Below are 13,400 nucleotides of genomic sequence, written 5' to 3'. Positions count from 1 at the left end.
GGTCGCAGGCCTTGCACGTTTGGGGCATTGGACATTATTGGCTATGCATTATTGCGGCAAATCTCCCTGACACCGTGTGTACGAAGCTCACTCTGGAGTCTCATTGAGGGCTACGGCCATGTTCGCTTGATGGCACATCATGCATTTGGGTATAAAAAATGGGCGATAACGGCGTTGCAGGAGAAAGGATGGCGATATCCACGAAGGCTTTTTTCAGCGAACAGTTTCAGATGCAACGCATGCGATGGAATGCAGCTGCCTACCATCAGCGGTAGATACATAGGTCTGAGATAGTCTGGCTGATCAATCAATCGCTTGCAGCAACAATGTATCTCGTGCTCTTCTCGTCGAGTGCAGCGTGGACTAAACGTGTAGCGGGTGCCCCTGCCCGTGACAGTGATGCAGCAGCGTTTTGGATAGACGGCGTGCGAGGTCGGACTAGCACGGCAGGTGCTAGAACGCTTCCAGATGCAGCTGCGGTATGCTCTTAAGGCGTGGCGGATGCGCGAGGGGTGCGATAGAAGTAGAAGAAGCGGATCCGGGAAGGTTGGTGGTGATGCAAGGCTGTTCCTTGCTTAACACGGTTTCAGAAGCTGCATACCAAGCTTTCGGCTCGAAACAGGTGATCTTCAGCGGTGCTGCGGCTGGCGGATGCGGGCTGGCGGGCGAGGATTGGGTCTGATGCCCTTCCCCAGTGATCGACAGGCACCATCATGCAGAGAGGGCGCGGTGTTCACCACTGTTTGAGACGCGTGCAGGGCGGCGGGAGGCTGGTGTCACGCCGCGACGCTGGAATTCCGTTCCCCCAGCTGCCGGCGCTGGCGCTTGCGCTTAGGCAACGAGGCACGCATTGTTGGCGAGCGGCGGCAGTTGCCACAGGCTCAGCCCGCTCGGCGCTCGGGTTGCTTCCGAACCAGAGTCGGGAACTTGGGACTACTGACAAGAACCCCCGCATGGCAAAGGCATCCCATCCTGGCGACGACTCGCTCCGAGCGACCGCGCTCCCCGATCCCGGTCTTGACAGCAGCCAGCAGCTTCACGCTTTCCCATGGCGCCGAAACGGCCACTCGGGTGCCATTCCTGTCGCGGCCCTTTTCGCCGGGATGAAGAGGCGGCAAGTCGTGACCCTCGACTCGACTCGGGCGCCCCACCCCGAGTCGCCCCGGCGCATGACCCCTGAGAGAGCCGCCGGCTGTTCCCTCGCGCGATGATGTGGGTGCAGCATGTACGAGGAGAACAATGCGCCGGAAGTCGGTCAAGCCGATGGCCGCACAGTGGCCAGCGAATCGGGAGGCGCAGATGAAAAAGAAATTCAGCTGTTGGATGCGGCGTGCTCTGTGCGAGAGAAGCGGTCCTGCAGTCCTGCGGGCGTTCCACGGAATCCCACGCGCGATACGGCAGCGCCTCTATCGCGCCGTAGGGCTCAGCGCGGCCTGACACGCCGCATCCTCTGCGCGCTGTGAGTGGCCCGGTGCCTGGCACGGCGTCGAACACTTCCCGAGTACCAAGCTTCCGCCACCGATGGACGTGAAACGGCAGCCACACCCCGACAGCGCGCCCCTCCACGGCGGGTGACGAGCTGAGCGCGGCGGCAGGCCGGCGAGTGGCACGATTGGAGCGCAGCGTTACGTATGCCTTGCTCCTGGCCATATTGCGGGCGCTTGCCCGCCTCCTCGCAGTGTGCTGGCGGCCGCTGCTGGCCTACCGCACCGCCGCTCTGACGGAGCGCCGCGAGATGAGAGCGCTGATCGCGAGTCAAGCGGCCTTTGGCGCTGCTGCTCGAATAGGAGGCTGTGAGGCTAGGAGGCTAGGAGGCGCCGGCGCGCGTAACGGAGATGGAGCAAGCACGGTGGCGCCGCGGTTCACGATGCTGTCCGCCCGCAGCTCCACCACCGCGCTGCTGCAGCCCAGCTGGCCCACCGCCCGCCGCCGCCGCGCGCCGCCAGCCGCAGCCCGACCCGAACCAGCGCTGCGTTTGCGCCGTCGGGGAGGCTGCTGCGCGGCGCGAGGGCGGACGCAGGGCAGGCCAAGCGCCCAAGCCAATCGGACGGCCCTCAGCGTTTCATCAGAGCGGACGGTAAACGAGGATGTGCACGCCGGCGCCGGGATGACGCACCTGAGCAGGGCAAGAATGTCTTGGGCCCTGGCGCCCGGCTATCTGTGCGCCGTGTGTCAGGGAGATTCCAGTGGGGATCCATCGTGTCTCAGGTCAACGTGTACCCCCATGTTTTCCCTGTCCTGAAAAGAACATTCCTTATCCTCATCGTGACTTTTCTTGTCCACTGCTGCTGCGCTCGCGCTTTCTCTCCTTGCCTTCCCCGCATCCAGTCGCTCCTTTGACTACTGACCGTCCGTCGTTCGTTCGTTGCGAAAAGCACACTCCCCTCGTTCCCTACCCCCCCAGCGGCCCAGCGCCCTTCGTTTCCTGGACATATCGAGCAATATCACTTGTCCCCGGTGGATTACAGCACGGGCGCAATCAATTTGAAGTTAAGGAGAAGGGCTACCACCGCGCAGGGTTGCCATAAAAGTCCCGAATCTGGTCTCGTAGGGCTGAAGAAAGATCCATCTCGACCTACCCACCAGACAGGTTACGGCCGCCCGTATCCCGCGCGCGAATTACGTTGCTCCAACCGCAGTAGAAGCGGTGCGTCTTTGATTGTAGGTACCTGCGGCTCCGTGCGCGTTTCCAACAAACACACTTCAACTCCACCGGGCCCCCGTCTCTTCCTCAACCAACCCTCTTCGCTCCTTTCACCACCTTCCTTTCGCTTCCGACCTGCCGACCCGCTCACGTTCCTCGGGCCGACCCTGATCGTTTCCCGTTAACCCTCCGATTCTAAGGCGACTCCAGGTTTCAACCGTCAACATGGTCAAGAACGCGGAGATTCTCTCCCTCCTCGCCCTCAGCGGCGCCGCCAACGCCTTCTGGCGTATGCCCTGCCGCGGCCGCACTGGTCTCGCCCGTATCGACCCCATCGTCGACAACGGTGTCGTCTCCGGCCACGCCCACGCCATCCATGGCGGTAGCAGCTTCGGCATGAGCGTCGGCTACGCTGAGCTGCTCGAGTCGTCTTGCACCTCTTGCCAGGTCACCCAGGACAACTCCGCGTACTGGTATGGCTCACTCCAGATCGCAGTCTAGACGCGCGCGCGCTGACACTCACCTTCTACCCAGGACGCCCTCGCTTCACTTCATGTACCCCAATGGCACTACCGTCGTTGTCCCGCAGGTTGGCGGCATGCTTGCGTAAGTGGTCCAAACGCGCTCTGTGTCACACGGCACGCTGACTCTCTGCAGCTACTACCTTCTCTACGGAGACGAGGTCACGGCGTTCCCCAAGAACTTCCGCATGCTTGCGGGTGACATGCGCCAGCGCAACTTCACTCTCCCGGTCCCTGACCCCGAGAAGCCCTGGACTGGTGAGGACGCCACCCAGAGCGCTCTCGCGCAGAAGGCCCTTGGCTTCAACTGCCTTCACTACGACGTCAACCCGCCCGAGGCTACCCTGTACCGCCACTTCCTTCCCGACAAGGCCTTCCTCGACGAGAACTGCTCCTCCGGCCTTCGTCTCGAGGTCATGTTCCCGTCGTGCTGGAACGGCAAGGACCTCGATTCGGATAACCACAAGGACCACATGGCATACCCCGACCAGACCATCACCGGCACCTGCCCCGAGGGTTTCGACACGCGTCTCATCTCCCTGATGTACGAGACCATCTGGGCGACCAACGACTTCATCGGCGTTGACGGAGAATTCGTCCTGGCGCACGGTGACCCCACCGGATACGGGTACCACGGTGATTTCATGTCCGGTTGGGACGTCGACTTCCTCCAGAAGGCGGTCGACACGTGCACTTCGGAGACGGGCCTGGTCGAGGACTGCCCGCTCTTCAACCTGCAGGAGGAGGATGACATGTTGGACTGCAAGTTCCCCGTCCCCGAAGCTCTCGCGGATGAGAACTGCGCGGGTCCTTCCGACGGCCTCTGCGGCAACGTCCCCATCCAGTACGGTCCCGGCTACGCCTCGGTCAAGCCCGCGGTGACTTCGCCGGCCGCCATCTCGACCACCAGCCACTCGAGCACGCCGCTCGTGCCCACCCTCTCGTACTCGACCGGCCACGAGTCCTTCGCCTCGGACAAGAACGGCGGTGGTGTCACTGTTGCCAAGATCGCTAGCAAGGCTACCGGCAGTGCGTCCACGATTGACCTGGCGGCCATCACGCCCGCCCCGAGCGCCAGCGACGCGGACGGCGAGATCATCGGTACGACGACGTACACCAGCAACGGCGCCGTGTACGAGGTTGCGATCGAGGAGGAGGTTGTCTACGTTACGGAGACCGGCGGCAGCTACGCGACGCCGGTGGCCAAGCACAAGCGCCACTTCCACCACGGCCACCACCAGAACCGCCGCGAGCACGGTCTTCTCGCCTAGAGAAGGCGGTGCAATCGACACAGATATCCGGCATATGGGTAGGTGTTGCGGGCATTGTGTGTGCTTTCAATTATTCATGCGGGACGAAAAGAAGATGGACAGGCTTGGTGTTTTGACTTTTACTATAACCCCCATTGCTTCTTTCTTCCTTCGACTCTTTCTTGCCTTGCAGTACATCAAACCGATCCCTTTCTGGGTGCGGGCTGCGCCTGGCCCCGGATGGGCGTCACGTTCCTACTGTACAAACTTCTTTCCACACTTAGTTCTTAACAAGGTCCGAAATCTGCATCACATCGGATAGGCATTTGCCGGCTCCGCGCTGTAGTGGCTAGTACTAGCAACACTATAACGATGATTATGCTTCACTCGGGGGCGCGATCGGCTGCATGTGACTTGGGTGTTTGATAGGCTTTCTGTGTTATGCAACGGCGCGCGGCATGGATTGTTCTGGCTCGTCATGCCGTGCCAGCCCTACGCCACCGTACACCGCCGGCTTTGCCGCCACGGGCGCGCTGAAAACCTTCATAGCTGCTAGCATCCGCCGCGCGCTGTTGACTGGGCGCTGGCTGTGAGACTGGCGCGCTCCTTGCATCGCCCATCGCCGTTGTGCCCGAGCCGTGGCCCCGTCACCGTGAACGCTGCGATGCTCCGCCCCAAGTCCGCGCACCTCACCCACCACCAGCACGACCAACAGGATGAACTCTGCAACGGGGTCTCCGTCATGTTAATATAGTAGTGGTCAGCTGCTGCGGCTAGCTGACGATGAGTGGCGCTCGCCCCCGCTATGTGGGAGCTACCGCGCGTCGCCGTTGCCTCCCAGGGCGGTGGCAAGCACTTCCTGCTCGCTGTGGCAATGCACCGCCTTCTCGTCATCAGCTCGTCCGAGGACCTGCACTCCTTCAACACCGACGGCCTCCATCGCGCACACCGAGGCGACCGAATATAAGACCGTTCGGATACCGTTGCGGCTCCAGCAGGCATCTCGTGAGTTCGCAGGCAGCAGGCTCCGCCGAACCTGTGCTTACGCCGATCCCGCAGCATTTGCCTGATTGCTCATCTCTGCGGCTCTGCTCTGCATCATCGCTACACTTTCCCATTCCGTACGCCGGCACGCGCCCCGCTCGACAAGGCTGTAATCCAGCCTCTCAGTCTTGCAGCTCGTCTACAGCCGCATCTGATTCGTACCACCATCGGCGATAATCTCACTGTGGGGAAGCATTGCGATCCTTGCGCGAGGCGCGCATCCTCAGCTCCGTTTTCATCTTGCGGCTCTCACGGTCAACCGTACACGGACCGTGGCGCCAGGCAATTAATTGTCAGTTGCTTCCTGTCTGACCAACACGAGCACATTGAGGCTAAATAGGATTGACGCCGCATCCGAAGTGGGGACGGACGAGAATCCAGAGCGTGTCGGGCAACTGTCTCTGCCTAGAGACTGAATTTGCTCTCATATTGGATCCAGGCTGCAGCACCTGGCCCGTTCGTCTTCGCGTGCTCTTGGTGGAGCGGAACAAGTTCAATCGTTGATCAAGGACATCCAACATCAGGACGTTGCCTTCGAACCCCGGGCTCAAAGAAGTCAACATCCGTTGCGGAGCGTCGGACTGTCATATCAGGCAACGCACTTTCCAGTCATCAACCGCAGCGGCTAGGCACCGCTACGACACTGCATAAAAGTCTCCAGATCCATCACTTGGCCGAGTTCTCTCTTTCGATTCATTTTACAGCTTCACTCTTCGAAACTCTCCAATATGGACTTCAAGAAACTCCGCGGTGTCTTGGACTCACAGAGTGAGCCCCTCAATGGCACCGCTACCAATCTTACGGAGCTGCCCAGCAACATCTTGGAAGCCTTCATTCCGGGCTACAGTCTGATATCAAGGTTCATCTTCGACGCATTCGGATTTGATATCGGCGTGCTCGTTTCCATTGGCCTTTTGGCCTTTGCGGTCGTTACGTCCGTCACATATATTTGGGTCAAGGCTTTCTCTTTATTCCAAAATTGCTACATGTCGAATGTTTACATCGACGACTCGGACGATCTTTACGACTCGGTCCTGGAATGGATTGCCGACCAACGCATGTCTAAGGTTTCTAGATCCATCAAAGCAGTAACTCGTTATGGCATGTCCGGCATAGAATCCGAAGAGGCTACCGACGGCGCCATGGACGAGCAGGGAATCTTTAACTACGGAAAGTGGTCTGCCAAGATTCCTCCTCGTTATGAACCATACTTTGGCAGCCACCACTTCTTCCACGACGGCGGACTGTACATGTTCGATCGGTCACGAAGAGAAGTGGCGCCCAATCCATTTCAACCGAGCCGCAGGGACGAAGAACTTATCAAGCTCTCTTGCATTGGTCGCAGCACCTTGCCTATCAAGACGCTCCTTGATCACATCAAATTCTGGTCAATCGACAAGGAGACGGCAATGACGGTCATCCGCCGGCCTGCCAGCAAGGATCGGTCAAGATACGCCGGTGCCTGGGATCGTCTCAGGGCCAAACCGTCTCGGCCAATGGACACCGTGGCTTTGGATCCATCTCAGAAGGAGAAGATCATTGCCGATATCAATGAATACTTGCATCCTTCCAGCCCGCGCTGGTATGCCACGCGTGGAATCCCTTACCGTCGAGGGTACTTGTTCCACGGACCCCCCGGTGTTGGCAAGACAAGCTTGGCTTACGCTCTGGCCGGCATTTTCGGACTTGACATCTACAATATCTCCTTGCTTGAACCGACCCTGACAGAGTCCGATTTGAATCGTCTGTTCAACAATCTTCCGCAGCGCTGCATCGTCCTCCTAGAAGATATCGATAGTGCTGGTCTCCTCCGTGATGAGAAGAGCGACCAAGAGGAGGCGGCGAACCCCAACAAGAAGAAAGAGGAGTTCAGCGCAGAGTCGCTTGCCAAAGCCCTCACGACAGCAAACCGCAAGCAGAAGCAAGCCGACGATAACAAGCAAGGCATTTCCCTCTCTGGGCTCCTCAACGCCATTGATGGTGTCGCTACACACGAAGGCCGCGTCCTCGTCATGACAACCAACCACCCGGAAAAGCTCGACGATGCGCTGATCCGACCTGGCCGTGTCGATATGCAGGTCGAATTCAGCCTGGCGACGCACGAGCAGATGCGCGATATCTTCATTCGTATGTACTCGCCCGATGAAGACAGCCAGCCAAACAAAAACGCCAGTCGGCGCCTCAACAGCAATTCACACACCAAGGCTAGTCTCAATGGCGCAGCTAAAGCACCTAGTGACGAGAAGGTCATACCAAAGCTCCCCACCTCGGTCGCTCTCCCTGCTCTCTCTAAAGACGAACTCTGCCGCATGGCGGAGAAATTCATGGGACATATGCCTGAAGGCAAGCTGTCACCGGCTGAGGTGCAGAATTTCTTGCTTACACGCAAGAAAGAGCCAGAGCGGGCGTTGGCAGAGGTGGACGAATGGTGCAAGGCTTTGTTAGAGGCAAAGGAGAAGAAGGAGAAGGTTGTCAGGGTACAGTGAGAGCTATACGTCTGTTTCGTAATCTTTTCGAGCGAGAATGCGCACAACCGCCTCTGTCACGAAGAGGGGTTCGATATGAGAGGTAAGATTACGATTGGCTCTGTGACGCCAACAAGATTAGCATGGGGGATGATTGACGGGTGGCTGCGCTTTCATAGTGAGCAGCTTCGTTATTGTTACAAAAGAGGGTCGATGATAATTTCCAGTCTGTTCCAGTCTGCTATTGTTTGGAACTGTCCTTTCCTTTTTCCTATTCCGGTATCGAAGGGGTCGTCGAAAAAAGTGGATAGACGTTAATCGCTTAGTGGCAGTATTCAACTGTATTATGGCCCAATGTAGCTTTGAGCTGACTTAAGAGATGAGGGAGTGATCGTCATTTATTTGGGCCGAGTCCTGTTTACCAAGCCTTTTTTCCCCCACGTCTCTGATGCACATTTGGATGACGAGGAAGACCGCCATGGAAGAGCGTACGAAAGACAGCCTCCATATTCATCGTAAATATCATGTCATCACGACTTTTGACTTGCTGAATGATTGCCTTTTCAGCGAATCACTATGTCGTTATGTCGTTTTAAACTCCGAACCGGCCATGGAAAGGAACTGAACAATGTCCCACCATAACACCTACACAAGCCTCCTTACGCGTCAACCCCCCCACCCACACATTGATATGCCCCAACCCCGTGCTCCACACAGCCACCATCCCACACTTCAGCCCTGCTCCCCCCTCCCCTCCCCCTCCCCCTCCCCCATCGTCTCCTTCTTCTCCTCCCCCTCCCTCTTCCCCCCCTCCCTCACCATCACCACCCCCTCCCACCTCTCCCCCCTCCCCTCCACAACGAACCCACCCCTCCTCTCGAACCCCAACCGCCCGTACGTCGTCGACATCAACCCCCCCGGGCCCGCTTCCAGATACGCGTCGTAGCCGGCGTTGATGCAGTCACCGCCGCCGCCGAGCACGTGGTTGACGAGGGCGGCCGCGGCGGCGTCCCGGCGCTTGTGCGAGCAGCTGGGGTGGGTGGCGAGGAGTTCGAGGTCTGTATAGTGCGTGTGTGAGGAGTGCGTGTGTGAGTGCGTGTTTCCAAGTGTGCTGGGGGAGGTGGGGATGTGGGGGGGGGGAGTATGTACACCAGTGTGGGTTGTTCGTGCCCATGTAGGATTCGTGGCGTTGGTGTAGCTCTGTGAAGTAGCGCGTGAAGAGCGCTTGGTCGCAGTCGGTTGGCGGTGGTGGTGTCTCGACGGTCGGGGGGTCGTCCGCCGTCGCTGCGGCGCTTTCCATCGGCCGCACCCATTTGGCGAAAGCGATGATGTTGTTGTTCTGGTTTGTTTCGTTGTTGGCGAAAACGGGAGTGGCGGTGCCGGAGGCGTATTCGAGCAGGTTGTACATGGCGACGCCCTTTTGGTGTTGCAGTGAGCGTGAGAGCGTGTCGATCCACCATTGCCGCACGGGGGGCGTGTCGGGGAATATGGCGCTGCTGAAGGTGTTGCTAGAGATGGAGGCGAAGTAGATGTCGACGAGTTGGGGTATATCGGAGAGGGTGGTTGGTTGGACTTTGAATGGCATCTTTTTTTCTTGTTCGCTTTTTTTCTTTCTTGGTAACGAATCGGTTCCAAAGGTGCTAGACTTGAAGGAAATATTGAGAGATGAGCAAGGCCAAGAGAACAATCAAACCCGAATATTCGGGACGAAGGACATCAGAAAGCTGGCAAAAAGTAAAGACGTTTATTCGCAAACACTATGAACAGACAGCTGAGATTGGAGGTTTGAAGAGCAAAAGGGCCACCGTATGCGAAGACGCCGTGCGGTATCTGCGAATCTGTGCCAGCCTCCGTGAGCGCTTTCGGCAGGTAACTATATCGTGGCAGAGCGGGGTGAGGAGGTGGTTGGAGGCGGCCACGGGGTGTGCGTGATTAGCGAGGAAGCGGCCACTTTATATGGTGAAGCGGTGACGCGGGGTGTACCCTTTGTGTGCTAGCTGCATTTGATGCGGGACAAGGACTGGCCATTGGCCCGGCCAGCCCTTGGCGCAGACCATTAAGTCCAGTCGCGCTGCTTCTTTCGTGGGGTTCAGAGAGCCTGCTGCCACTTGGAGGCATTCCTTTCCAAGGTTGCGTCGCGGATTTTGCCGAACGCTGCTGTGGCGGCATGATGGAGGCATTATTGGAAGAGTTACAAGAGATGGAGGCATATGCTTGGTTGCACCCTCTTTCACAGGCGGTCTCTGTGGGAGTTGAAGCAAGCGTGCCGACGCAGATGTGGACTTGAACGACCGACCATTTCTCCATCAGTAGCTGAAGCAGATATCCGAATGTAAATGCAAGTATTAAAACAATAGATACAAGATTCCGCTGCCTACTCTTCACGTTGGACGACATTCAATGAGATTTGATGGTGCGACCGTGCGCAACGGGGAGAACGTAGCGAACGACAGCGACAGCTGAGGGTCAAGTCTGCTGCGTTCCCCAGCTGGCGGCCACGACTTCTTCGGCGGATTGTCAGTGAGGTGCACCCAAGATCAGGCGTGGTTGTGGCGCGTGCCAGATGATCCCCAGATGCGCGACAGCAAGAGGGCTCGAGAGCACCAATGCAGCCTAGCGGGACGGCGGTCGTCGTTGGGCACGACGGATGGCGGCACGCTCTGGGCCTGCTGGCAGGCTCTTCGCAGCATCCAAGCACCCTCTGGCACGTCATTCGACAAGGCTCTATCTCCAGGCCCCTGCAGCATCGAGTGTTCGCGTATTCGCACAGCGGGGCGATTTGTTAGGCGGCGCCAAGCCGACCGGGATCCGTGCAGCAGCTTGTGACGACCGCAGCTTGAACACAGCTTGCCCAACCCACCTCATCATCCTCGAACCCACCGCCTCGGGTGCTGCATGCTCGGTTTCCGTCCCCAGCTCAAGTCCCGGCCCTCTCTTCTCGAGCTTGTATCCAGCACCGCGAACCTCGCTGTCCAGCGCCCCCAGACTCCATCGCACTCCGAGCTTGACGAGGACGACGACCGTCCAGCACCCTACGAGGTCCCACTTCCCGACTCGCCCCAGTACACGCGCTCCCGACAACCCATCCGCTTCAGAACTCTGCCCGCTGACGCCCGCCCGCCTGCAGACTCCAACATGCCGCCCGTAAGCCCGACAATCGTCTTCCCCAAAGAGCGGTGGCTGATGCGGTGACCAAACAGAAGAACCAGCGTAAGGTCCAGGAAGCCGGCGAAGAGCAGTATGGTATGATGAATGCCCCCGCCATCATTGCCTCCAAGCGCTGACTGCAGTCTTCCTCAAGGCTCCGTCTTCTCCGTTTCCGGGTACGTCGTCCACGCTCCGCCCCGTTCTCACGCCGTCTGATAATCCTACAGTCCCGTCATCATCGCCGAGAACATGATTGGCTGTGCCATGTACGAACTGGTCCGCGTCGGTCATGATAAGCTGGTCGGTGAAGTCATTAGAATCGACGCCGACAAGGCTACTATTCAGGTCTATGAGGAGACTGGTAAGCTCGGCACATTGAATCCGCCGAGGTCATGAAGCAGCCCTCTGATACGTTGCAGCTGGTGTCACTGTCGGCGACCCTGTCGTCCGCTCTGGAAAGCCTCTCTCTGTCGAGCTCGGCCCCGGTCTGATGGAAACCATTTACGATGGTATCCAGCGTCCCCTCCGCAGCATCTCCGATGTCTCCAACAGCATCTATATTCCCCGTGGCATTGACGTGCCCGCGCTGGACCGCCAGATCAAGTGGGACTTTACCCCCGGAAGCCTCAAGGTTGGCGATCATATCACTGGTGGTGATGTTTTCGGTGCCGTCTTCGAGAACTCCCTCCTCAGCGAGCACAAGATCCTCCTGCCCCCCAGGGCGCGTGGTACCATTACGCGCATCGCCGAGAAGGGCAGCTACACCGTGGATGAGAACATTCTGGAGGTTGAGTTTGACGGCAAGAAGACTGAGTTCAGCATGATGCACAACTGGCCCGTCCGTGTGCCCCGTCCCGTCAACGAGAAGCTGTTCTCGGACTCGCCGCTGGTTGTCGGTCAGCGTGTGCTGGACGCTCTGTTCCCCAGTGTCCAGGGCGGCACCGTTTGCATTCCCGGTGCTTTCGGCTGCGGCAAGACTGTCATTTCGCAGAGTTTGTCCAAGTTCTCCAACAGTGACATCATTGTCTACGTCGGATGCGGCGAGCGCGGTAACGAGATGGCCGAAGTCCTGATGGATTTCCCCGAGGTACGCCCTCTCCGACTGTCAAAATGACTACTTGTGCTAACCCAATGCTAGCTTACTATTGATGTTGGCGGCCGCAAGGAGCCCATCATGAAGCGCACTACCCTTATCGCCAACACCTCCAACATGCCTGTCGCCGCAAGAGAAGCCTCGATTTACACCGGCATCACTGTCGCCGAGTACTTCCGTGACCAGGGCAAGAATGTTGCTATGATGGCTGACTCCTCCTCTCGTTGGGCCGAGGCCCTTCGTGAGATCTCTGGTCGTCTTGGTGAGATGCCTGCTGATCAGGGTTTCCCCGCCTATCTTGGTGCCAAGCTGGCGTCCTTCTACGAGCGTGCCGGCCGTGTGACTGCGCTTGGTAGCCCTGACCGCAATGGCAGTGTCAGTATCGTTGGAGCTGTCAGCCCGCCTGGTGGTGATTTCTCGGACCCTGTCACCAGCAGCACTCTTGGTATCGTGCAGGTCTTCTGGGGTCTTGATAAGAAGCTGGCTCAGCGTAAACACTTCCCTTCGGTCAACACGTCCGCTTCCTACAGCAAGTACACCACCTCTCTCGAGAAGTATTACCAGGAGCACAACCCCGACTTCCCTCGCCTGAGTGCCAAGATCAAGGAGCTGCTCTCGACTTCGGAGGATTTGGACCAGGTCGTGCAGCTTGTCGGAAAGTCTGCGCTGGGCGACTCGGATAAGATCACGCTGGATGTGGCCACTCTCATCAAGGAAGATTTCCTGCAGCAGAACGGTTACAGTGACTACGACCAGTTCTGCCCGCTGTGGAAGACGGAGTGGATGATGAAGGCCATGATGGGCTTCCACGACGAGGCACAGAAGGCGGTCGCGCAGGGCCAGAGCTGGTCCAAGATCAGGGAGGCGACGTCGGACATCCAGACACAACTGAGGAGCATGAAGTTCGAAGTGCCGAACGAGGGTGAGGAGAAGATCACAAAGAAGGTACGTTCAAGAGAGGCGCAACAGTAGGGAAATACGTGCTAACGCTACCGCAGTACGAGGAGCTGTACCAGAAGATGCAGGAGAAGTTTGCATCCGTGACCGACGAGTAGATGGTGGAGGTCAAGGGTTTCAGGTGGACGAGGTTGGACGAGGCGGTGTAGCACTGTTGGAAGCGCTGCAAGCAACGCGGCTTCTTTTCTTGAAATTGCTTCGCAGTCGAGCCAAGACTGCGTAGATAGAATGTACATGATGACTCTTCTTTTGCGTTGCAAAAAAACTGGGCTTGGGCTG

The 13,400-nt window shown here is 58.2% G+C and overlaps 4 protein-coding genes across 4 annotated transcripts; 3 read left to right on the top strand and 1 right to left on the bottom strand.

Moving 5' to 3' along the window:
• Positions 1-2,869: 2,869 nt before the first annotated feature.
• On the top strand, positions 2,870-4,436 carry BKCO1_3000065 (wsc domain-containing protein; the record flags this gene model as incomplete). Its single annotated transcript, XM_020273947.1, has 3 exons — positions 2,870-3,117; positions 3,179-3,250; positions 3,302-4,436. 3 exons carry the CDS (start codon positions 2,870-2,872, stop codon positions 4,434-4,436), a joined length of 1,455 nt encoding a protein of 484 aa, XP_020129763.1.
• A 1,751-nt stretch (positions 4,437-6,187) lies between these two features.
• BKCO1_3000064 (mitochondrial chaperone bcs1 protein) lies at positions 6,188-7,945 on the top strand (the record flags this gene model as incomplete). The annotated part of the gene is made up of 1 exon (XM_020273946.1): positions 6,188-7,945. One exon carries the CDS (start codon positions 6,188-6,190, stop codon positions 7,943-7,945), a length of 1,758 nt encoding a protein of 585 aa, XP_020129762.1.
• Positions 7,946-8,656: 711 nt separating this feature from the next.
• BKCO1_3000063 (gnat family) lies at positions 8,657-9,509 on the bottom strand (the record flags this gene model as incomplete). Its single annotated transcript, XM_020273945.1, has 2 exons — positions 8,657-8,982; positions 9,074-9,509. 2 exons carry the CDS (start codon positions 9,507-9,509, stop codon positions 8,657-8,659), a joined length of 762 nt encoding a protein of 253 aa, XP_020129759.1.
• A 1,310-nt stretch (positions 9,510-10,819) lies between these two features.
• Positions 10,820-13,219, top strand: BKCO1_3000062 (vacuolar atp synthase catalytic subunit a; the record flags this gene model as incomplete). The annotated part of the gene is made up of 7 exons (XM_020273944.1): positions 10,820-11,068; positions 11,125-11,167; positions 11,226-11,247; positions 11,299-11,432; positions 11,491-12,158; positions 12,210-13,109; positions 13,163-13,219. The coding sequence occupies 7 exons, from the start codon at positions 10,820-10,822 to the stop codon at positions 13,217-13,219; spliced, it is 2,073 nt and encodes a 690-aa protein (XP_020129758.1).
• Between the last annotated feature and the right edge of the window lie 181 nt (positions 13,220-13,400).

The sequence above is a fragment of the Diplodia corticola genome (genome assembly GCF_001883845.1).
Source record: "Diplodia corticola strain CBS 112549 chromosome Unknown scaffold30, whole genome shotgun sequence".
NCBI lineage: Eukaryota > Fungi > Ascomycota > Dothideomycetes > Botryosphaeriales > Botryosphaeriaceae > Diplodia > Diplodia corticola.
This window is presented reverse-complemented; position numbering and strand designations above follow the sequence as displayed.